The sequence below is a fragment of the Amia ocellicauda genome, chromosome 11 (genome assembly GCF_036373705.1).
Source record: "Amia ocellicauda isolate fAmiCal2 chromosome 11, fAmiCal2.hap1, whole genome shotgun sequence".
In the NCBI taxonomy this organism is placed as follows: Eukaryota; Metazoa; Chordata; class Actinopteri; order Amiiformes; family Amiidae; genus Amia; species Amia ocellicauda.
In genome coordinates, this window is record NC_089860.1 from 24,671,271 (window position 1) to 24,694,713 (window position 23,443).

At 47.0% G+C, this 23,443-nt stretch overlaps 2 protein-coding genes across 2 annotated transcripts; both read left to right on the forward strand.

Annotated features, from left to right (window-relative positions):
- Nucleotides 1-148: 148 nt before the first annotated feature.
- Nucleotides 149-3,070, forward strand: c1qtnf2 (C1q and TNF related 2). The gene is made up of 3 exons (XM_066717083.1): nt 149-869; nt 1,784-2,050; nt 2,304-3,070. The coding sequence occupies exons 2-3, from the start codon at nt 1,798-1,800 to the stop codon at nt 3,014-3,016; spliced, it is 966 nt and encodes a 321-aa protein (XP_066573180.1). The 5' UTR covers nt 149-869; nt 1,784-1,797; the 3' UTR covers nt 3,017-3,070.
- A 758-nt stretch (nt 3,071-3,828) lies between these two features.
- Nucleotides 3,829-21,695, forward strand: ccnjl (cyclin J-like). The gene is made up of 6 exons (XM_066717084.1): nt 3,829-4,440; nt 5,168-5,260; nt 11,375-11,585; nt 18,159-18,458; nt 18,585-18,744; nt 18,863-21,695. The coding sequence occupies exons 2-6, from the start codon at nt 5,183-5,185 to the stop codon at nt 19,404-19,406; spliced, it is 1,293 nt and encodes a 430-aa protein (XP_066573181.1). The 5' UTR covers nt 3,829-4,440; nt 5,168-5,182; the 3' UTR covers nt 19,407-21,695.
- Nucleotides 21,696-23,443: the final 1,748 nt, after the last annotated feature.

The window sequence follows — 23,443 nt, forward strand, 5'->3', positions numbered from 1 at the left end:
TAGTTTGAACAGTATTGCAGAGGAAAACTGAAACCGTTTACTTTTTTACGATTACGTTGCAGAAAGGTCACGCATAAATAAAAGAGCTGAAACCGGAGTGGAAGAGTCTCGCATGAATTTGTGTGAAGTGTGTCTAAGCTGGACAGAGGGGTTGGGTCTGTTCCTGCTCTTCCAGCTGGCGATGAAGAAAAACAATAAAATTGGCTGCGTTTCCAAAAACAGTCAAACTGAACACATCTGGTGCGCATTGCAGCCAACTCATCCCACCTCTGGGGTCTGTCGGAGCGCATGTGCTTCAGTCTTGTAGGGACAAGTACTGGTTACATAGGCTAACAAAAGCAGCAGGGCGGGTGTAAATATACTGTGTGTGTATCTGAACACACACGCATGTTAAAGGAATTAAGATTTAAAAAGTGCTTGTTCCCGCTATGACCAGCTCGGTGTTGTGTAAGAGAGTCGACGGGCACGACACACCCGACTGTCTTTAACTGACTCAATTCGCAGCATATGCGCCCAGAATCCCTCACTCATCATTTCCGAATCCCTTTGGCGCTGGATGCAAGAAAACTGGCTGAATAATGCTGAAAATATTTGCTGGCAAGGGACGATATTATGCAAAACAAAGAAAAGAAAAAGAAACCAGAGAAAGATAGGGTGGGATATATATATATATATATATATATATATTTATCTGCATTTCAGGTTCAAAGTAGGAGTGCACAAGAGCGCATTTGTGGGTGTGCGTGCGGGGATGTCCTGTGCGGCTGTATGGGGGCGCTGGGTCTGGGTCTGGGCTGAACCTCTGGGCTGCAGGATCTGAACCTCCACGGCCGGGTGACGTCGTCTTCTCGGGACTGCGGTGCTGGGGGGTGAGTGAGCGATGGTATCGGTTTGTACTGTTCGTAAGCGTGTTGCCTGGTATGGCGCCCAGCTGTTTTGAATGCTGCGGACATGCATGACCTGTGCGTGTTGTGAGGGCGGTGAACCTGCTCTCTGTGTTTTCCCTTTCAGATTAGTGATGTAATTAAACCGTGACCGGGTCTGTGCTGTAATGCTTCATCATGTAGTGTGCGTGTGCAGAGATTACTGTTAATAAAATGTAATGTTTGACAAAGCATGTTTGCATTGGGTTGATAGTAGTACTGCTCACACCCTTACAACTACTACTGTAGTATTACTTCTGCTTCTACTACAACCATCCCTACTGCTGCCCCTGCGGCTGCTGCTGTGATTTGTGCTTCTCTTAGGACCACTGGTATAGTCCTTGTGTTATATAGCCCTTCAACTCTAGGCTACTGGGAAATGTTTGTTTGCATTAATTCAACATCGTGGTACATGTATTTTCCTGGACTCGATGAACAACTTAATGTTTTTAATTAAAAGAGGAAAAGATTCGCTCTTCTTTTTTATTTTTGCTCATTTCGATGACGTATTGCATTGCATAATCCGTGTGTATCATTTTGCCCCTAAGCGTCACATAGTTTCACTCAAGTGAAACCAGTCACTGGAGGAGTTCGTCAGTTAACTGTTTCAGCGCCGGGAACCCGATTAATTAATGTATTCATTCAGTCATAAATAGATATATACTCCAAGTGTTAAATACACAATTGACCAGATCTGAAGACCATACTGTACTGGACTTTCTCTCTCCAGGACCAGGACTGGAGACCCTGCTGTACTGTACAGCTGCAAGTCACCTACACTAAAATGACAATATCCTTCACCAGAGAATGTTTTATCTTCTTTTCCTCCCCCTCCCTCGCCCCTCTCTCTCTCTTCCCAGCTCCCTCCTCCATCATGCTGTTGCACTTCACTCTCCTGGCCTGTCTGGTCCCGATAGCGCAGGCTCAGGTGACAAGCGGTGGGCACAAGAAGGGCAAAGTCTTCACCATCAACTCCTCCCAGTTGGTCTGCAGCCTTCCCGGCCCCTCCGGGCCCCCAGGACTCCCTGGCACCCCGGGGCCCTCTGGCAGCATGGGGAGAATGGGCTTCCCGGGGAAAGATGGGAAAGACGGGGAGGAAGGGGAGCAGGGTGAAAAAGGAGAGTCAGGTGATTTGCACAGACGGGGGGCAGAGGGAGAAGGGGTGGGGGGGGGGAAGAAAGGGAAGCTGAGGGAGAGAGGAGGAGAAGATTGGGAGGGGGAGGGGAAGAGGGAGAAACAGAGGAAAGGGAAGCAGTAAGTAGGAAGGTGAGGAAGAGAGAGAGAGGGAGAGAGACGGATGTTATTTATTTCCTGACTGATTTCTTTAATCCCTTTCCCTCTCTCTCTCTCACCCTTTCCCCCCCCGTTCTTCCCCACCAGGTGACCAGGGACGTGTGGGGAACCCAGGCAGGCCCGGTACCAAGGGAAGCCAGGGGGTGGTGGGCAAGGCGGGGCCTCGTGGGCGGAAGGGGCAGCGTGGGGACCGGGGGCTGGCAGGCATCGGAGGTGTTAAGGGGCAGGCAGGCGACGAGGGCCAAACTGGGCGGCCAGGGGGGTGCCTCTGCGGGGCCAACGGGGCGCGCTCGGCCTTCTCCGTGGCGGTGACCAAGAGCTACCCCAAGGAGCGGCTGCCCATCCGTTTCGACAGGGTCCTGATGAACGAGGGCGGTCACTACAACGCCAGTGCGGGGAAGTTCCTCTGCGCCATCCCAGGGGTTTACTACTTCACCTACGACATCACCCTGGCCAACAAGCACCTGGCCATCGGGCTGGTGCACAACGGCCAGTACAAGATCAAGACCTTCGACGCCAACACGGGCAACCATGACGTGGCCTCGGGCTCCACCGTGCTGCGTCTGCGGCGTGGGGACGAGGTCTGGCTGCAGATTTTCTACGCCGAGCAGAACGGGCTCTTCTTTGACCCCTACTGGACCGACAGCCTGTTCACTGGCTTCCTCATCTACCCTGACCTGGACACCCCGAGTGTGGCCGAGCCGGCCGAGGAGCAGGGGGAGGTGGGGGGGGAGCAGGAAGAGGCGATGGGAGAGGAGGGAGTGGGTGTGACGGCCCCCTCCAGTGCTGATGGTTTGTAATTAAAATAATGATGGCAAAGATATGATTAATAATAAAAGGTTTCAAGACTTGTCTCCTCTCTCCTGTCTCTCTTCCTGCTTTCTCTCTCTCTGATTAAAAAAAAAAACTGAAGATCACCTCTACCCTTCCTTTCTCCTCTCTCACTTTGTGTGCCTCTCTTTACTCTCATTGTCTCCGTTGCCCCCTTCGTCCTCCCTCCCCCTCTCTCTGCCCGTGTCTCGGTCTTCAGGGTGTGCATGCCCAGCACTGGGCTGGCTTGCTCTGCTGTTTTGCTCTCATAGGCGGTGCTGTTCTTGTGGCTGTTGTTGCGGTTGTGTTGCTGGGGCGAGCAGCAGGCCATGGGGACAGATCTGAGATTCCCTTCCGATTTCTCTCTCAATTTCTCTCAGTTCCCCTCTCATCCCTTTCCTCCCTCTCTCTCGCTTGCTCTTTTCCTTGTCCTCTCATTCTCCTGCAGTATCCCTCTTTTCTTCTTCTCTCTCACCCTGTCCCCTCCCTGCCTTTCTGTACACTTTGAAGGAGCTCTCTTTTCCTCCTCACATAAAATAAAATAATAGGTTACAATTTACAGTCTGCAGTTTGGACAGCTGGGGGCGCAAGGGATCATTTAAATGTCCGCCTTCACTATTTGAATGGGATATGGGATCTAAGACAACTACCACTTCTGCTCAAGGGACATATTTAAATACTTCATGCAAAAGTAAACATATAAACACTTAATTCGCAGGATATAAATTGTGTAGCTGTATTTCATACATATTAGAGAAGGCGACTTTCTATCGTTAGTTATCACTTAACACAATAATGTAATAACAGAGGCCTCACCAGGACTGGCACTGTTTTATAATCCGTACAATACACAAACAAAAAAGAAAAGTAAACTCGCTGAAATACAAAGAAATGTGCTATGATATTGTTTCATTTCTATTCTTAAAAGAAAAACGATATACCCACCAACTTATATACATGTTTTATCCGGTATCCTTCACTAACGGGGAAAGAAAATTGTTTAACAAAAAAGAAAAGCTGTAATAATTTAAATCGATGGTTTTCCAAGCGAAACACCTTGTAGTCCGTGGAAGCGCAGAGGACTACAGTTCCCGGCATCCCCCGCGCCGCGCCGCTGCTGTGCAGGTTAACTCGCAGCTCCTCGCCGCAGCCGGCCAGCGCTCCCACCGCACCGCACTCGCACGCAGCCGCGGCCACCACCGACACGGGAAAACAAGTGGGAAAAACACTCGAGCGACCGGGATAACGGCGCATTTCCACGGCCGGGGGGCTTGCGTGTTTCTCCCGGGAGGGCTGCGTGCGTTTGGTTTGTTCCCTGAAGCGGGAGGCACAAAGAAACTTCCCTCGGCGGATCCCTAATTTCAGGATGTTGCTCTGAGACAAAGAGGTCCGGAGAGCAGCTGTCTGGCTGGAGGTGAGCGGTGCGGGCAGCCGTGTTGCTCTTCATTTCTGTCTTTTGTAACTTTGTGGTAGTTTTTTTCGTGCCCCGTCCAGGTGTCCGTGCAGCCGCACCGCTAATTCCCAAGAGCCGAAGAGTTGAAATTGAGCCGCAGGAGCCGAAAACAGTTGTGTGTGTTGTTTGGCTGGGGCTGCAATTGCTTCTCTTTCCTGCCTCGCCAATAAGAGCTAGTCAAGTTATCGGTTATAATCAGATCAGATCTAAACAACAACAACAACAAAAAAAAACTTAAACTCAGTAGTTATTTAATTGCTGATAGTGTTTGTTGTGCATCTGTTTTGTGCATTGTGTTTTGCTGCAGCCGGACGCCTCAGGAGCTCCAGACATTTAAAAGGCTCTGGAGGGGAGAGGGGGGGGCGGGTCTCTGAAAGCTATACTTTTCTGGAGTTGAATAAAGTTGTCAAATCAATTAACTTATCAGTTTATCATCTATAATTGGCGTTTGTTGGGTTTGGAAATGAAAAGTGTGTTTGTGGCTCTTAATGGTTCTAGCACCGCATAGAAGATGCTTTATTTTTTATATCGGGCTGTTCGCTAATCTCATCCTCCCCCCTTCTTTGCATTTATCAGTTATGGAAGCGACATTGACCAGTGTCGTGCAAAATGTATATCTGAATGGGCAGCACAAACATTATTAATAATTCAAATTCAATTGAAAGCAACATCCTTTTGATCTTCGCAGGGGTCAAGAGTCTGGATGGGAAAGATGGAGCTGGAAGGACAGTGGTGGAAAGGCCAACTAGCGGCTGACATCCATCAAGCCCTGCGGATTAAGGTGAGTCGGGCTGGTCCGGTGTGTCGAGCCGCTGATGGCCGACCTCGGTGCGGAGGCGAGGGCGCATGCGTGCGTGCCTTGTGTTCCGCCACGCACGCCCCGCACGCCCCGGCCCTGCCGCCCCCCTAAGAGACTGCATAAACTAAACTAAAGGCAAACGCAGGTAACAATTATTTTAACCTCCAAGGAGCAGTGTAGACTGCTGTAGCCCATCGGTAAAAGTCCTAGACATGAAGACACTTCCCTTAGATCAGTGCAGATTTGTGGACAGAAACATATTCAGGTAAATACAGAAATTAATACACAATGTATATAAACGGTGCTAGGAATTATCGACATCAACTTGCAAACTGGGTATTTACACCTCTAGTCTTCAGCTTGGGTGACATGTAATTTAACTCTTATAATGACAGAGTAAGACACTGTGACGCTGCGGATCGCTGGGTTTGGGCTTGTCTTAGGCCGGGCTCTTGACCCAGGGTGCTCAAATGTTGCTTAAGAGAAAGCAACTCCGTGACTGGAGCACCTTATGGGATCCTTTCCTCTTAACTCCCCGCTTGAGTGTTGTCCTTAAGTTTTGGGGGTTTGCTTAAAGTACCTTAAACTCACTGTCCGCTCACTGGCATGTGATTGATACTCAGTGGATCCAGTGTTTTTATTTATTTAAAGACGGAGGAGGATAGAGAGGGAGCAGGGGAGAGGCAGAGTAAAGGGAGCGAGGCAGGGAGGAAGATGGAGACAGTTAGAGAAATACAGAGAAAGATGGATCCTGAAGAGAGAGATGTGGGTATAGAAGGAGCGAGGTGGAAAAATGGAGATGTGGCCTGTGAGGTGTGATGATCCGGACCCTACAGTTTTATGAGGGTGGCTGGGGGGGGGGGTCAGTGCAGCTGTGGAGAGACGTGTCAGCCGCTATTCTCACCTCTCTGTGGAGAACATTTTCTCTCCTCCCTGCCCCTGTTTCCCTATACCCCTGTCTCCGTGTCTGTCCCAATCCCCTATTTGTGTGCAGAGCAGTCTGTTGCGGCTCCTGACCGGTCAGTCTTCAAGCTGTGCAGACAGTGCACACCTGGGGAGGGGGGAGGGGGGCATCTGCATTTGTCCGTCCCACACCCTTTACTCAAGAATGACTCTAACAGCATTTGGAAAATAGCATTGTGTAAAGTTACAAAGCATAGGGTAATGAGCTACATCCGGCCCTGGCTGTGGCCCCGTCTACTCCTCCGGGTTTCAATCCTGTATACATATAGTAATGTAATTAATTTTTGAAGAGACTTTGAAGTGCTGCACAGTAGCACACCAGCACCTACAACAGGCAAGTTTATAGCTTTGTCAACAAACACGGGAATGGGACCAATTAAAAAGCCTGAATGTGGGTGTTATTCAAACATTTTCAGAGGGATTAATATCAATAAAGAAATGAAACTCTGGGTGTTCAATGAAAATTGAGCCCAACAACTGTTTGACTTTGGACAGGTGTGCTGCCTTGCATTAAGTAAGCAGCTATAGAGTGGTTCTGGGCCGACGACCTTGCTGTGTTGCGGCCGGTTTACTTTTTGATGAATAAACAGTCTCTCAGCCCGGGTCCAGACACAGGATATTATTCCTATCCCAGGTTGGCAGAAACAAAAACTAACAAAAAACTGTCAGAGACCCTGTGCTTTGAGGAAACTGACTCGTCTTTCTTTTTTCTTTCCTTTCCTTTTCTTTCTGGCTGTGACTCAGGCCCTTGGTGTGTCAGAAGACATGTTCGTTCTTTGTGTGGTTGTATGTATAGGTTTGTCATAAACCCTTAAACTAGTTTCCTTTGGAACAAGGGAGGAAGGGGAGGAGGATGGGGTGGGAGTGGGGGGGTCAATTCTGGGATGAAAAGATGGATACAATTGCCAGTGTGGTGCCAGAGGGCCTTTACAGTAACTCTAGATTATAATGAATGTAGCTAATCCCCTCGTGGGGAAATACTTAATTCCGATCCAGTGTTTCCATGTAATGAGCGTTCTAATGCAGCCCTCCACACAAGCATGAGCAGAACTGATGCAGGCCTCTTCTCTTAAACATAAAAATCTAAACTTTATAAACATTTACATACACATCCACACACTCCTTTGTGCGCTTGCTCCCTCACACACTAATCCAAGGCTGCGAAGGATTTGGAAAGTACGTTTTTCTACTTGTTGAACTTTCTTTAGAAATTACATTATTTTTATGAAATTGATAAAAATAGAGAAACCTCTGCAGTGTTAGTATAGGCATCTTCATTCCCAATGCTGTCTAAAAATAGAGGAGCTGTATAATGGGAGCGTGGGAGGCAGGGGTTCGGGGGGTTGGAGTAGCAGCTGTCTCCGCCAAGGAAAAGGTCATTCTTGTCATCCAAAATGTTCCGCTCCTTCTCTGTTTAATTTACTCTCCTTTCTTTCTGCGAGTCTGTCTCCCTGAGTGTCTCCGGACATTCCCCTAGCCCTGTGTGTGCGCCGCTCAAATGTTTTGTTATTGTTTACCAACATGATGGATGCTGTGATTTTCAATGAAAGTTTTATCCAGAACCTTGTGTAACCACTGGGAGAGACGGGAGAGAGGAGAGCGAGGCAAGAAAGGGAAAGAGATTTAGAGGAGAGTCATTCTGTGACCATCATTGTAGTGTACGACTGAACTGGGGCTCCAATTTAGTTTCTTTAATGCAAATACACCAACCCCCCCCCCCCCCCCCGCCTCCCCTCCCCCTCCACTTTCCTCCTGTCCTAATCGCATTAAATTAAGATCAAGCCTGCATTAATGTAATGATGCAGTGATAAAAGTTGGTAGCCATGTGCTGCCCTATCAGGCATGCAAATCGGCCTGGCCCCAACACACAGCTGTGGAATTCTCAATTACTGCTGCTCCGCCAGGCCCGCCACACGGCCTGGTAGACTGCACTCTCTCCTACTGACGGGAGGGGGGGTGAACTGTGGCGATTGAGGCGAGTCCAGGCCCAGCCAGCCACTACCAGGGCATCCCAGTGGCAGCTAGTCTGAAAATGTATAGCACTTATTGTTCTTAAGCCGACCTGATTTAAGGGCAACACTTGAAGGCTGAGGGGGTCGCAGACGGTAACATCAGTGCAGCCATGAAGTCCATCGCTTGTTTTCACGTTTGTGCACTTCAGTAGTGCTGTACAATGATATAATATAATATAGAATCGCAATTCTATTTTTCACTATGGTATCGATACTCTGACCTCTAGAATCTACATTTATTTCATGCTGGTACTGTGAGAAGTAATATTTGTGGTTGAATTAACACGAATGCAGTACTTGCCACAATCCTGTAGATTGCAGTAAGCAGGGGAGCCGCTGGGCAACCTGTGTGTATCGCAAGATCCAAGAGAAATAAATGAAGTCTTATTTTCAGGATTTAACAATCAAAATCAGCAAACGGAGAACACAACAAGAAATGTTAAATTGCCTTTGTGACCAAAACAGACCAATCAATAGGAACATGTTGTTTTTTTCTCTTGTGTATGCGGCACTTTTTCACTCCAGTAATTGTTTCCTCCATGTAGAAATAAGTTAAATGTAATGGTTCTACTGAAAATAACAATTACCACGTCTGGATATTGACGAGACACAATTAAAATAATGACTTAACACATGACACATTTACTCAAAAAGTGTGAAGGATAAACAGACAATTAGACAGATCCTTGTTGGTTTTTATGTGTGTGTATATAATATATATATAATTTCGGAGTGAAGTTTCCATGCTTTCCGGGTCCCTTCAGCCTTATCCAAACTCATTTGAGTCTCTTTACTGAGTCTCGCTTTGCTGCAACGAAAGCCCTTCTCTTAGTGAAGACGCAAATGATTTTCAACAACACATTTGGTGAAATCTGATTCTTTTGGGTGAAATATATTCAAAACGTAAAATTGTTCACAAATACATTGTTAGACTATATATTTCTGATCACTGACAACACTTTGCCAGTATACATTGAACTGACTTTTTCAAATACAGGTATTTATGTCATTAAAAAAAAATAACACCCTATGTGCAAAATCCAGAACAAGCGATCAGATAGCAGTAAAAAGGGATTATATTAAACTATGCTTACAAAATTCTTAGTTTTAATTTATTTAATTATGATTTAAAGTTGCAAGATGTCCTGGTATGCCACTAGCTAACTTGTCAACACATGTCCTCCTGGTTTTGAAAAAGTGTAGATAATGGTTTGCTAGCTTGTTATTTGTCCTTTAATGAAGTAGACTGAGGTTTTCAATAGCACTTCAGTAAGTATCACGATTCAATTGTTTGTATTGAATTGTAACGTGTATCGAGATCTACATTGTATCGCAAGGTATTTGCCAATTAATACAGAAAGGAGAACCTGCATAAAAACAATTACGCATACATTCCCTTTTCCTTTCTTGCATTCATTCCCTTCAAAACTTTGATTTGATGACTTTGCTTTTTCCTGTGCTGTTGTATTCCTCTGGCCTGACAGATGGGGGGGGGGGGGGGGGTCCTTATTCTTATGTGGTAAAACGTCTGTCTTCCACGCTTGTTTTTTTTCCACAGACAAGGTTGTTTAGGGGAAGAAAATTTAAATTATTCCCCACTCTGACTGAACGACTGACCGCAATTTTGTGTTCCGCCCCGTCTGCATAAATTAAGTTTTTCGCACTACTATACATTTTAACACAAGTTAAAGACAGCACATGGCTTGTCTGCCTGGGCACATGGCACTGGTTTCCACTTGTATCCAGTGGGACTTTAAATCGACACATTGTTTCTACTTCTGTGTTTTATGTATTAATTACTTTTAAACTCATTCTGAAGCATCTTTGTGTTCCTCTAAATGCGTTTATCTAACGATAGCCAAAGAGTACTGAAATTACCTTTGAAGTAGAGCTCTGCTCCTTCACAATGAACCATAAGCTGATCTCGGGGAGTGCTATTACACTACATCTAAAAAAAAAAAAAAAAAGCAAGCATTTAAAATCTATATACAGAGAACTCTTTTAATTAGCATTAAAACTCAACCCCTCCCCCTCCCGGCTGTCTTTGCTCTGCCAGTGATCCGTGATTTAAGATGAACTACCCGGAGCCCTGGTGTAACTGTCATCACTCGGCCCACTGACAGCACTCGGGCTTTGAAATGCCCAGAGCTAATTTAACATGAATGGGAAAGGTTCCTTGCTGTTTCAGTCAGGAAAGCCCAATCCTATTATGAGCACTTCCACTGCAGCGCCCCCCCCCGCCCCCCACGTCCATTCGGTTTCCCCGTGTCTGTCTCTCTCTCTGCATACCTTTGAGTGCACAGGCCAGTGACTCTTGCTGTAATGTGTGTTTTAGTAACAGCAGCTGTGTCTGGCTGGGGGCCAATTACAATGGCTTAAATTTCAGCTTCCAAACAATTAGGCAGGATTTTACTTCACAGAGATCAGAAATTTAGACATTTCTAATTTTAGCCTATCAACCTATGTATATTTATATATTTTTTTTATTCTCTGTTACTGCTGCTTATGCACTTTTTATTACTCGAATTCAAATTTTCATTTGCATGATGGGAGTGATCCAGTGTGGCCAATGCATTTTAAGCTTAAACATAAATGTAACATTCATAAAATACAAACTTAATACAATTAGCCTGACAATCAACCTTATATTATCATTATCACCTCCCTCTTTCAATACACATATGCCCCCCCTTATATAAACTGTTTCTAAAATCCCCCATTACTATTGATATTAGGATAGGTTTAACAGATGTCAAAACACATTGTAGACCAGGGGTTCCCAAGCTTTAGCTGCCCAAGGACCCCTTTGCAAACCAGATTCTGTCTGAGGAACCCCACCCACAAAACATGCTGCAATTGCCCTGCTATACTACGTTAATAAAAGGAAAAATTGAGAACATAGAACCTTATTCTTTGCTTGCCATGGACCCCAGTTTGGGAACATCTGCTGTAACCCATTCCTCAGCATCTTTGCCTACTACAGAGAAATTATTTTATTTGTTCAGTGTGGTTTCCTGAGAGGCAGCATCTAAAGGTACATCCAGCAGGAAACTTGTACTGTACTGTCCTTGCTGAGTCTGTTAGTGAGTCTCTCACACCTCTTGCCCCTCTCTCTCTGCAGGAACTGAAGCTGCCGGTGTACCGGGCCCACTCACCCCAGATCGGAATGCGCCGGTACTTTGCGGACCTACTGGCAATCCTCAGTAATCGGTACCAGCTATGCCCCAGTGCCCGGCACCTGGCCGTCTACTTGCTGGACCTGTTCATGGACCACTATGATGTGGCTGTTAAGCAGTTGTACATCATCGCCCTGTCCTGCCTGCTCCTTGCCAGTGAGTCTTGATTGTGTGCCATTTCTACTGTTGCTGATTTTACTTTCATCCAAAGGACCTTGCAGGCCCGATAATGCTGCTGTTATTGTTATTTGACTGAATATTTCATCCAATGACATTTATTTGTGTATTTTGTTTGTTTTTTGTGCATTCTGAGTCTATTGTTGTCCAGAGTCCCTGAGCAAACTAGTGCTTCACATTGTGGCATTTTTTTGTTGAGGGCTTTGTGTACGTTGACTTGCCTTCTAGAACTTCATATAAAACACTCTTGTGCGCTGGGGCTGGTACACTGTTAGGGTGTCTTTCAAGGCGCTATGGCTGGATTGCATCTTTAGAGCATTTTGGTCGATACTGAATTAAGTGCCTGCTTGACACGACATGCCGTGGAGGACATTGAGCTCTTAAGATGTTGTGCGGTCCCCAATTTACATACTGCAGTGCTGTAGGGCAAAACAACAAGGGCAGTGAGCAGCAGGAAGAGCTGCACATTGAATCCTCCATCCTGATGCATGCTGTTGCTGGTGTTGTGCCTGTGTAGTTAATTGAATTACTCCGTGGTGTTGTGCTGTGCTTTGAAGACCGCTTTCGTCACTCTGCCTGCTCAGTGCTTGGGTCCCACAGCACCACACGGGAAAACTGTTATACTTAACAAAGCATGAAATATGTATTGAAAATAAACAAACCATTAGGCGCATAGGGGAATTATTTCCATATGTATCAATTAAGAGTTAGTCAACAGGATAAAGACAATAATACATTTAGCACCTTGAGTATTTGCATTAAAAGGAATACAATATTAGGATGAATGGTAGGTGTGGGTTTTGGCTCAGGTTCATAGTCCCAGGTAAATGCAGGCTTTCGTTAAGGGTGGGTTTCCAGTTTCCACTCGGGTAACTGGTGTTGGCCAAAGTTGGGGATTGAGGCAAGCAGCATTATAGGACTGGGCATGAAGAAACCTTGATGCCTTAACAGACAGTAGCACTGTGTATAATTCAGCACCAGTGTGTTTATGAGTAGCTCCAGTCCCCCCTGGCAGCACTGCCCTCTTCCTCGCATTGTTCAGTGTAATTGCGCCCAGGGTTGTTGGGCTCCCCTGGTGGTGTCTAAACAGGAAGCTGTAGTGTAATAAAGCCAGTTCAGACAGCCTGGGGAGTAGGGAGGTGAGAACAGGGTGTTGGGTTGTTGGGGGGATTGGGGTTAAGTGTAGTGGGGATCTAGGTACTGGGAATCATGAGGTTTAGGGGACGGAAGTCTGGAGTATATCGACTGGAACGGAAAGGAAGTTTGTGGACTTGAGACAATACAGGAATACAGTTGAAGAGTTAGCAGTTGTAAAAAGGCTGCAGTCCCTTCATCATCCTCTGTGGGTGTTCGTCCTTTGCTGTTTCTGGAATGACCGCTTCTTCAAGGCTGAGGAAGGGGAGTGGAGGGATGGCTGCTCTGTGCACTCTTGCTTCTGTTGTCCCTCCACTGGTCTAGTGCTTCCCTTGCTCTTGCAACAGTTTCTGAGCAAGGTCTCATAGTGTTTGGCTTGTGGCGTAGGGAGGGATCAGGAAGGGCTGGGGGTGCTCTTGTGGTATTTGGGTGTCCCCTCACTCTCTCTCTTCCTTTCTTTCCCCCCACCCAACTGGTTATTGTTGCACTGTGTGTGTGTCTGTGTGGAGCTGGGAAAGAGCAGTGCCATTGAGGAGGCCCCTGGGGCAGACAAGCTGTGTGTGGAGGGGCACCTGCCATATGCTGCCTTAACCGAGTTCAGACAAAAGCTGCGCTGGGGATGGGGAGAGCGGAGGCGGGGGTTGGGGTGGCTGGCATGTCCCATACAAGGCAACCAATCCCTTGGGGGGACAAACTTTGAAAGAAATTTTATAACAATGTGACTCATAACTGCTTTAGCAAATGGAGGTGTTTCAGTTTGTTGTAACTTGTAAACACTGAATCGGATGTTTTTGGTGATGGTGGAGAGAAGCCTTGTAGCAGTGCGCGACAACACTATGTATATAGCAACTTCAATGATTAAAACCCTTCCTTGTGTCTCCATTGTACACTGCTTTTGGCATTCCCCAAACTGCCCTGCAGATGCTTTTCTCCCAAACGACCACCCACAAAATCAAACCTTATTGGCCTGGAAAATGTTTTTCATGAGTTCTTGGAATGTGCCGCTCGAGACCCACAATGCATCCTGTACTTTGACTTAAGGCCCTAGAATTGAGCCACTGGCCAAAGCAATGTGTCCTGTAGAGGAGCCCACACCCAGCCAGGAGCACCGGGGGCGGAGGGACACATTCTTTGCGAGTCGGATTGTGAGTTGTTTAGTAGGGGTTGTCGATTGCTGACAAAATTGTTGAAAGTTAAGCGGGGGGAAGGTATTGCCCGTACATCTTGTGAATAAGGTCTGGGTGATCACATCTTTCAAAATGGGGGAGTGGGGGGGGACATATCCACCCCCATAAATTATACCTATGTGTGGGTGGGCACATCTGGCCCTATCTAGAAGAGGTAGGAGGGACTGGTGAGAGATCCGGTAGACTTGCAGTGAGAAAACATTAAAGTTGAGACTCTAGGTTGAAAACTTGCTTGGAGAGCAGTATAAAATACAAGCTAAAGAATCAACAATGTCTGGAGCGAGTCTGAAAGTGCTTGTTGTTGCTGGTGTTGTGCATTTAACTGGGCGGGGGGGGTTTGCAGTGAAAAACCCAGCAGGGAGTCTGAGACTGCAGATTAGTGAGGCTGGGGTGGAGGGGTGGGGTCTGATGGAATAAAGGAGTTAAGCTACTCTACAAGGAAAAACAAAGTCTGTTGCCTGTAATTTTTGTTTTTTCACTGGCTTTCTGAGGTATCTTTCCTTTAACTGGCCTGATCAGTATAGAATTAGGCTAGTTACCGGTTTTCACAGATGGTGCAGAGAAATAATTAAATGCCTAATGGAGAATAGTATAATGTGGTGAAAAGATCTAGACAAATGAACACAAAGCAGTTCTGAAAAAGTGTGATTTCTGCTCCTGCTATTACATTTCTGCGAGACTTGTGATAAAATGACATGGTAGCTTCAGTACATGGTTTGATGTGGCCTACAAAAGGATTCTCTCCTATTTATTATCCTTCCTTGCCTTCTCCTCCTTCCCCAGTTGATTATTGAAGAATAACTTGTTGAACTGGGATGTAACCCTCCCTCTCTCTCTCTCTCTCCCTCCATCCTCAGTTACCAGAGAGGTTGAAGTTCAGAGGTTAGGTGTCTTCCAATTGTCTTCCACTCTCTGGCCTGTGGGGGAATGGAGAGCTGCCAGGATGTGGCAAATTTCACACTTGGTCATGAAAGGAAAGGAACCAAATTAAGATTCAAAAGAGGAAAAAAAAAACAAAAAAACAGCCAGAGTGATTCCTTTGGGGGGGGGGGGGAGCACTCTCCCACTATCAGTGCATGTACAAGAGCAGGATCATTTCAGTAGTTTTCCAATAGTTTTATTTATTTTTAATGTATTTTAAGAAAAGTACAATGTTTCAGAAGTCAGTTTTCAAAATAAAACCCCTAGATATGTCTGATTATTTTCTGAAAGTTAACCAGCTGACCAACTGTATGGTCATGTCTGCTACCATTTTGTTTCTGGATTAGAAAGTGGCACCTCTGAAAATAAGCCATGCGCCAGCATATAGTTGTACTTTGATTTGAACGAAACATGCAAAGTTTTCCAGGTCGATTTGTCTTGTGTTGCTCATGTGGCAGTTTCGTTTCACTGAGTGATTGTGGTGGAGCAGCAACAACTCTGGAGCTGCTAAAGTACAGCGATGCAAAGCAGTCCAAAATGAAGGGATGCTGGTTTATCTAGAGAGATTATCATTCCCCTTAGTCCTCAGTGCTGTGGGCTGTACTAGGATGCCATTGTCATGCAGGCTGTTTGGACTGAGAGCTCGTACAGTTTCTGGCAGCTGTGTGAAGATACGGTTACAGTGTTGGGGGATGGAGGCTGGCAGGGAAGGCAGCTCCTGTATCTTTTTGTCTTGTGTGTGTGTGTGTGTGTCAGTGAGTGAGGGTGTTTTAGAAAGTTGTGGTCTCAGGTTTCCTGTGTGCCCTGCCCTCCATCTCTGTATTTTCCCTCTCGCACCTGGGCTCGCTCTGCTTGGCTACTCTGAGACCTGTCTGTGAACTCCTCTCCTTTCTTCTCTTCTCTCTCCCCGTTCTCTTGCCCCATCTCTCTCATTCCCTCTCTGTCAATCTCCCCTCTTTCTCTCAGTTTCCCCTCTCTCCTTCTCTCTGATCTCTCAAGCACATGTGTGTGTGGACAGGCAGTGGTGCAGTGGGATGTGAGCCTAATTAAGCTCTTCTGCTCCTCCACGGGTCACTTTTGGTTTTCTCTATCCCAAACCAAGCAGCCCTCCCTCTGGTCCTGCCTGTGAATTGCCAGTGTTTTCTGGCTGCCCACTGTACAGGGCAGTGCGGCTTCTGACTTTTGACTTTTTGCGGTGCCTTTTGTCTAACTGCACCATGCGTGTCTGAGAGCGACAGTATGCATTCCAGGTGATATGAAGTAAGTAGAATATAATTTGGGAGCGAACACGCCTCTCTACAGTCACACACACACAGATGAAGCTTAACTATAGTCATCACAGGCTGGCAACCGAAGTGATGGTCATATCTATAACATTTGGAGGAGAGATCTGGGTTAAGAGCTCATAGGAGGTGAAATTAACCTTTTTGTTGACCTTGAATTCCTCCGTATGATTATTGCATATAGAGACTCATGCGCACGCACACACACACACCAACCCACCCATGTGCACGCATGTACACTCCTACACATGCTCCTCTTATCTCCTCTGGCAGTTACTATAGGGCTAATCCAGGTCGGCCCCTAGAGGAAGCTGAAGTTGTGGAGGGCCAGATAGTGCTGGACAGAGCTCGGTCACTGTAGCGGGTTTCTCTGAGTGACTGCACGGGCAGCTCTGGAGGCCCAGGCTAAGCTGATTTGTGCTGACAGGCTCTCGGCTGAACTCCGCACACCCTCCTAGTCCGCAAGCTTACTGTACTCCAATTGAGGTTACATTTTTATAATTGTATTTCTGATATCGGCTGCAAACAGATTTTGGGATCTGTTCTTAAGTTTGGTCTCCTGTGTTTATCTTATCTTCTGAGCCCATTTCTGGTGTTCTGGTGGACAGTTTTTTGTTTTTTATAGCTGGCTTATAAAATATCACCACTGTTTTTTACACTGGGGACAGATGTTGCATACGAGGTCTTATGCATTTCATACCCTGAAGGCGGTTCACTCTCCCAGGTTTACTATAGGCCCTACAGAGGAAAAATAACATGCAGTAAGAAAGAAAAGGCTAAAGGCAGATTTTATATTTGACAATTAGACTTTCCCCATCTCTCTTAATCAAAGTCTATTGCCACATATTACCATTTATTTACCAAGGCTGAAGGTCAATATGATGTATTGTCGTTGACAGACCTCAGGCGGAATCTTCAGCGAACGATATGCATGCTGGGAAAGCTGTCCAAGATATCCGTAAAGTCATGGTCTGTGATTGGGTAAAAAAAATCTCTAGGCTGATGACCATAGTAACGTCCTTTCCGTTGGTCCATGCCCTTGTTCTGCATTTGTGCGTTGGATTTCTAAAGCCAGGAAGTATGCGATGTAAACAAAACCACACGTTTCTTTTCAGCAGAATCTCGGCTGCGCAGCTAAAAAAAACATACGTCTCTATCACAAATAGTTTCCCCCGTGAATTCATACTTTGTAATTGATGCCCCATGCTGTGCATGTTTCTATGAGAGATTATTATGGTTAGTTTCACATTCGTGTCTGCATGCACAATTCAGAACCTCTTAAAACCTACTAATATCATTTGAAATCGATTATTTCAAAACTAAATTTGTTAAACTAATAAGGGCAAGATCACTAGCCAGCCCCCTTTGTGTTGGTCTGGGGGGACTTTTTTTTTTCCTGGGCAGGGGTTGCTGGTGTGGTACACGTAGCAGTGGCTGGGTCAGTTTGTGTGTGTGTGCGTGCGCGGCTGTTGGTTGACTGGGCAGTCTGTGTGTGCGGGTGTCGGTTGGGCAGTCTATGCGTCGGTCTTTGTGTGTACGCTGGTCGGTCTGAACTGCTTAAAAACCCCTCTGTGTATCATTAGCATTACAAGGATGCCCCGACAGCAGCCCCCCTGTTCTTCCCCTGAGGGAGAATTAACAAGAACAGAGGCAGTGGAGAAGGGAAGGGGGGGTGGCAGGGCTGTAATCTGACCCCACACTGCCGTTGGGGGTGTGCAAGTCTCCAATCTTCCTTAACATGGGTTAAGAGGCTACTGAACAGTGCACCCCTGAGCTTCAGCTGCGAAGTCTGGTTGTGCAGGTCTCTTATGCTGGCGAACGAGCTCCATTTGGGAGCTTTGAACCCGAGCTTGTGATGCTGTTGAAGGATATGGATATGGTGGTGGTGTCCTGCTTTGGTTGTGAGACTTAAGTCATTACAAATACCCTGCTCTGTGTATTCTGAATTTTTGTTTTTTTGGTGTGGGACAAGAGACGTTCTCAGTCAACTAATCAGTCCCATGCACTCTCCCTCTCTCCCCGGCCAGGCAAGTTTGAGGAGAAGGAAGACCGGGTGCCCAAGCTGGAGCAGCTGAACACGCTGGGCTTCATGTGCAGCCTGAACCTGGTGCTTAATAAGAAGGACCTCATCCGTATGGAGCTGCTACTGCTGGAGACCTTCAGCTGGAACCTGTGCCTGCCCACGGCCGCCCACTTCATCGACTACTACCTCCACACCTCTGTACAGGAGAGCGACCTGCACAATGGCTGGCCCCTTGCCTCCCTCGCCAAGACCAAGGCCTTCATGGAGAAGTACACACACTACTTCCTGGAGGTCTCCTTGCAAGGTGAGATGGGGAGGGGGAGAAAGAGAGGAGAAAAATAATTGACATGGGGATAGTGTGAAAGAGTAAGGTGTGGGAGGTTAGGTAGGCTTTAGGTATGCGTCTAACCTCTCTTTTGCCTTCTCTCAGATCACGCCTTCCTGAGTTTCCGCCCCTCTCAGGTGGCTGCTGCCTGCATTGCCGCATCCCGGATCTGCCTGCAGATCTCCCCCAGCTGGACCACTGCTCTGCACCTCCTGACCGGGTACACCTGGGACCATCTGACACAGTGCATCGAGCTCATGCTGCTGTAAGTCTCCCCCTCCCGACGTCGCCTGTGCTTGTGTTCATTCCTCTCTCTCATTGCTCTGCTCCGTTGATGGATAAACAGATTAACCAATGCCGTGTTCTTCGCTGTCCTCCTGCAGCGCCCACGACAACGACGTCAAGGAGGCCAACAAGACCAAACCCACACCGCCCGGGGCCGTCCTGATCTCGTCACTACCGCCTCCTCCCTCGCAGTCCACCCCCTCCGCGCTTGCCTCGACCCAGAGACCGCCCTCTTCCTCCACGGTCGTCGCCACCACCTCCTCATCTTCCTCCACCTCCACCCAGCAGCTCCTGTTCCAGCCATCCAGCTACCCCCACCTGGCCCCGCACTCCACGCCCCTCTCCCAGCTGCACGCGCTGGGCGAGTCCCCGGCTCTGGGGTCCGTGGTCTCGCGGGACTATCTCCATTCCCACCGCTCGGGGCTGCTGTCGGGGGCCAGCGGAGCCGGCACCTGCACCTTCCACTCCTACCCCGGCCTACAGGCCAACCTGCAGCCGGGGGTCCGAGCCCTCCCCCTCCCCACGCCCCTGTCCATGCAGGTCGCCATCACCACGGAGCCCCGGCACTGTCTGTCCGTGGCCTACGGCGGAGCCTACCTAGGCGCGCACCACTCCTTCGCCGCCGGCTGTTTTGACAGATGACGCCAGAAGGAGAACAACAAACTGAAAAAGGGGACCTCCTCCTCCTCCTCCTCCTCCTCTTCCACTGCTGCCATAGCCACCAGCGCCTCCGGAGGAGGCCGACGGCGGAAACGCAAATCTAACAAGGGAGGAGGAGGAGGAGGAGGAAGAGCCGGTGGCACTGTCACAATGTCGAGCAAAGCAAGCCATTGATACCACTACTGCTTTTGGTAGCATTGGGGTCTGGGGGGAGATTTCTATTTTGTGATGATTCTATAAAACACTTAAGGCTTTACCATCATCCTGTATTTTTTTATTTTTTTTATTTTTTTAACCAAACAAGATCCTAAGGACTATTTTTGATGAAGTGATGACATTTATTATCATTGTTATTAAAATCCAGCACATGGTTACACAGCTCGCGGATAACCGGCCACTACTGGGACACCCCCTCAGGACTGGACTGAGGCATGGCTCCTCTGGGTGCTGCACTGCTGAGGTGTGGTCAGCTTGGATTCCAGATGAGCGGGGTAGTCTGGATGGGGAAGGGTGGTCAAAAGCAGCATGTTGCGCTCCAGGAGAGGCCAGAGTAAGTGGGAGTAGGGCTCACTGGGGGCTCCACAGTGTCGCTCAGGAAAGACCTGGGAACTGTTGCAATCGACAGATCTAGTTGAGTCCAGGGGTTGTCCTGGAAGGGAGTAGTGCAGTGGAGTACAATATGCTACAGTCCAGTACATAATGGGCGGTCCATTCCACTACAGTCCAGTACACCTGGGGCAGTGCAGTGTTTTTCTATACATTCCCATCTTCCCTGCACTGTGCTTGACCTGCTCAGAGCTGGGAAACGAGAGCTGCACATCTGTAGAAATGAGAAACTCGGGAATTGATTCCAGAAACTGGACCCTGCCGGCTGCCTCCCGTTCCCTCCCGCTGTCTCCTGCACCTGGGCTGCTCCACCACCCCTACCACTGGGGCTGCAGGCTGCCGGTGGACACGCATCTCTACGCGAGAGCTCCTCTGATTCACTGCGCCGCCATCTTTGCTGCTTTTACTCGGCTGCATTCGCACGTCCGAAGGGAGCATTTGGTTCCACGAGTCCAGTTTTATTTTTGTTCTCTCTTGGTATACCGCCCTCCCCATCTCTCGCACGGTTTCTCAGGAATGCGTAAAGAGCGCACCCAAATTCACCAGCGAAGAACCTTGAGGGAGGTTGATCTGTCTGAGATTTTTGCCATTTCCTGGCTTTTTTGTTTTTGCTCACAACTAATCCAAAAATTTGATTAAAAAGAAGAAACTAAATACAAAAATACCTCCTGTGTTGCTCAGAGAATAGAACTTTAAAACAAAACGATTAAACAATGGAAAGAGGCCAATACAAAGGAATCCAGTCCAGTTTAGCAGAGGATGACCTTGGTTCTTGTGGAACTGTCTGAGAATCGAGAATCTTCCCTGGGCAGAGACTTCAGTACATGCATAGCGTTGTTAAAAAGGCCATTATATTTTCCAGAGGAATCCTGTCTTTGTAAGTCTTCCTCCTTGTTTTTCTGCGTGCCACACACAACCTGTGGACCTCGCTTAACCCTGAAAGCCAGTTTATTTTTTCTGTTTTGTAAAGAACTAAAAACTATTGCATCTGAAGCTTCCTGTTCTCCTTCATCTTCCCTTCCCCTCCCTGTGTTTCTAGCCGTAGAAGGATTTGGGAATTGTAGAACATCAAGAACTTTTTTTTTCTCTTCAGAGACGGGTTCAAAGACACCTCAGTGTAATGCCTTAAAGGACTGCGTGTGCGTGTGCGAGAGCGTGCGAGAGCGTGAGTGAGTGTATGAGAGTTCCTGGAGGGGGGGCGGAGGCGCATGTGGAAGTTCAGTTAGTTTCCTCACAAGACCTCCAAAACTGAAACTGACACTTGGAGGACACTGTTCGTGATTTTTTATATTGTTGTTGTTGTTGTTGTTGTTATGATTATTTTATTATGATGATTCCCATGCTGCTGCCTTACACCATGAACTGATCGATGTATTGCTGTGATGATTCCTACCCGACTTGTTTACAAGAGCCGCTGTATCAGGGACTGACCGATTACTTGAAGACGATGCCATTGAGTCGTAGCCGTTATTTATGTTTCTGAAGATGTTCCTCCTATATATTTTTTTTGCTGTTGTAGTTTTGTAACCATTCTGCAAACACTGTCTGTGATTAACCGCTACTTCTGAGTATATTTATCATTTAATTTGTTTTCCCCTGATCTGGGGGGGAAGACTGCCATAGAAGGATGGATCTGGATTTCATGTTTTTTTTTTTCATTCTTAATCCCCCTTGATGATCCTAAAGACTTTAAAACAAAAAGGGGCCAGCTTCTGAAAATCTGGACAAAGAGGGAGTAAAAGTATTGTTTTTTTCTTGTTTTTTTTTTAATAAAACGAAAAAAGTGAAAATCTACTTCTGTTGATAAAGACGAGCTCGGAGCTGCTTTAGGTAAAGTTTTTCTGATTTCGGTTTGATGAATCTAAATCTCCAGTGTCCTTCCGAGGCACTGGGGCTGGAGGCTTCAGCAGGGGCCCGATGTGAGTGCTTCTTTTAAGGGCCAGCTCTCTGGGGCCACATCGCAAGTTTAGATGACCCCAGGTATTCTCAGGTGGGGGGTGGGGGGTCTACGAGCTCCTCCTATAACATCCTGTTTTGGTTCTGTTTTTTGTTTCTCATGATATGCTCAGTCTTGGCCTGTGCCACTTTTGAGCGGTCCACCAAAGCGATTGACAATGTATGCAGTAGGACACCCAGAACTCTGGTTGGGGGGGATGGAGAATTCTCATGCCCCCCCCCCCCATTCCCAATCTGTTTGTCTCGAGCCCTGGAGATCTTAACACGCCAGCCTCACCCCCCCCCCCCTGTTTAGGAAGATCTGAAGGGGAGCCGGGCTGGGCTTTATATTCTATCCATCTTTCCTTCCTTCACACCAGCCTGTGAGGGGAATGGGCCTGCCCATCGAGGGACAAAGGGAGGGGAAGAAGCTTCATAGCGTATCCCCGAAGTTTGAACAACCTTTTCAACTAACACCATTCCCAGAGAACCGCAGTGATCTGTATGGTCATTTGTTGTTTTGTGTATTTTATTTATTTTTAAGCTTAGAACAGAATGCAAAACAGTATTGCAAGTGTATTAACTGGATTAAGATTCAAACTTCAGTTTTATTTATTTTTTCTCCCCCCCCCCTCATCTCTGTACTCCATTGTTAACTTGCATCCAGTCTATTTCCATAATTGTTTTTTTTTTTGTTTTTTTAAACATTGTGGTTTGCCGTCAGAAAGCCCTGTTTTAAACCATTGAGAGGATGTCACATATTGCAGCCTGTATGAGTTCTGTGGTGAATGTCAGACGCCACCAGGATCTGAGATTCGCACAGGGGCTCGGTCAGGGGCTGCGGTGTCTGTTGGCTTTGGTTGCAAACCACCCATTTCGCAGGAATGTTATTGCTCTAATTAGCTGATTAACCGGGTGAATTAAATGCATCTCCAACACAGGCTGCCAATGATGCTACAGGTAGTGGTGTCTTGAATCAAAATAATCTGTTAATTCATTAACGGGAAAGTGAACTAATGAAGTCCAATTGATAATACAAAAAATGAAGACCCCATGGCCCCTGCAGGAGCTGGGTTTGAGCACCCTGGTGCAGTGCTCAACAGATCTGATGGCTCCAACTTCACGTTTATTTTTTCATTTTTACCCAATATTTTGTTTGTTTTTTCCCTTTAATTTGTTGTGGTTTTGGTTTCGGAGATGGAAAGAACAAACGCTGTGAGGCTCCCTTGTCTTCTAACCACAAAGTGGGCCTCAAATAAAGACAAAATGGATACAGAGATGAAAGCCAGTGCTGGAGTTTCATTGTTTGGGACGTGCGCTTGGCCCTTAAAGGATAAAATGTGTTAAACTTGTCAGGAAATACAATGTTGCTGTTGGGTGTTGTTGGTGGAGGATCCTGGCTCCTTCAGAAAGATCATTTGTAACATTTAATTTTTCATGAGGTAAGGGGTGGCTTTCAGGTCCCTGACCCTGAAATG

Excerpts from the sequence above, each read along its gene's own strand:
- c1qtnf2 (XM_066717083.1), top strand. The coding sequence starts at position 1,798 with ATGCTGTTGCACTTCACTCTCCTGGCCTGTCTGGTCCCGATAGCGCAG. Across the intron at positions 2,051-2,303 it reads GGGTGAAAAAGGAGAGTCAG|GTGACCAGGGACGTGTGGGG; the intron begins GTGATTTGCACA and ends CTTCCCCACCAG.
- ccnjl (XM_066717084.1), top strand. The coding sequence starts at position 5,183 with ATGGGAAAGATGGAGCTGGAAGGACAGTGGTGGAAAGGCCAACTAGCG. Across the intron at positions 5,261-11,374 it reads ATCAAGCCCTGCGGATTAAG|GAACTGAAGCTGCCGGTGTA; the intron begins GTGAGTCGGGCT and ends CTCTCTCTGCAG. Across the intron at positions 18,459-18,584 it reads CCTGGAGGTCTCCTTGCAAG|ATCACGCCTTCCTGAGTTTC; the intron begins GTGAGATGGGGA and ends GCCTTCTCTCAG.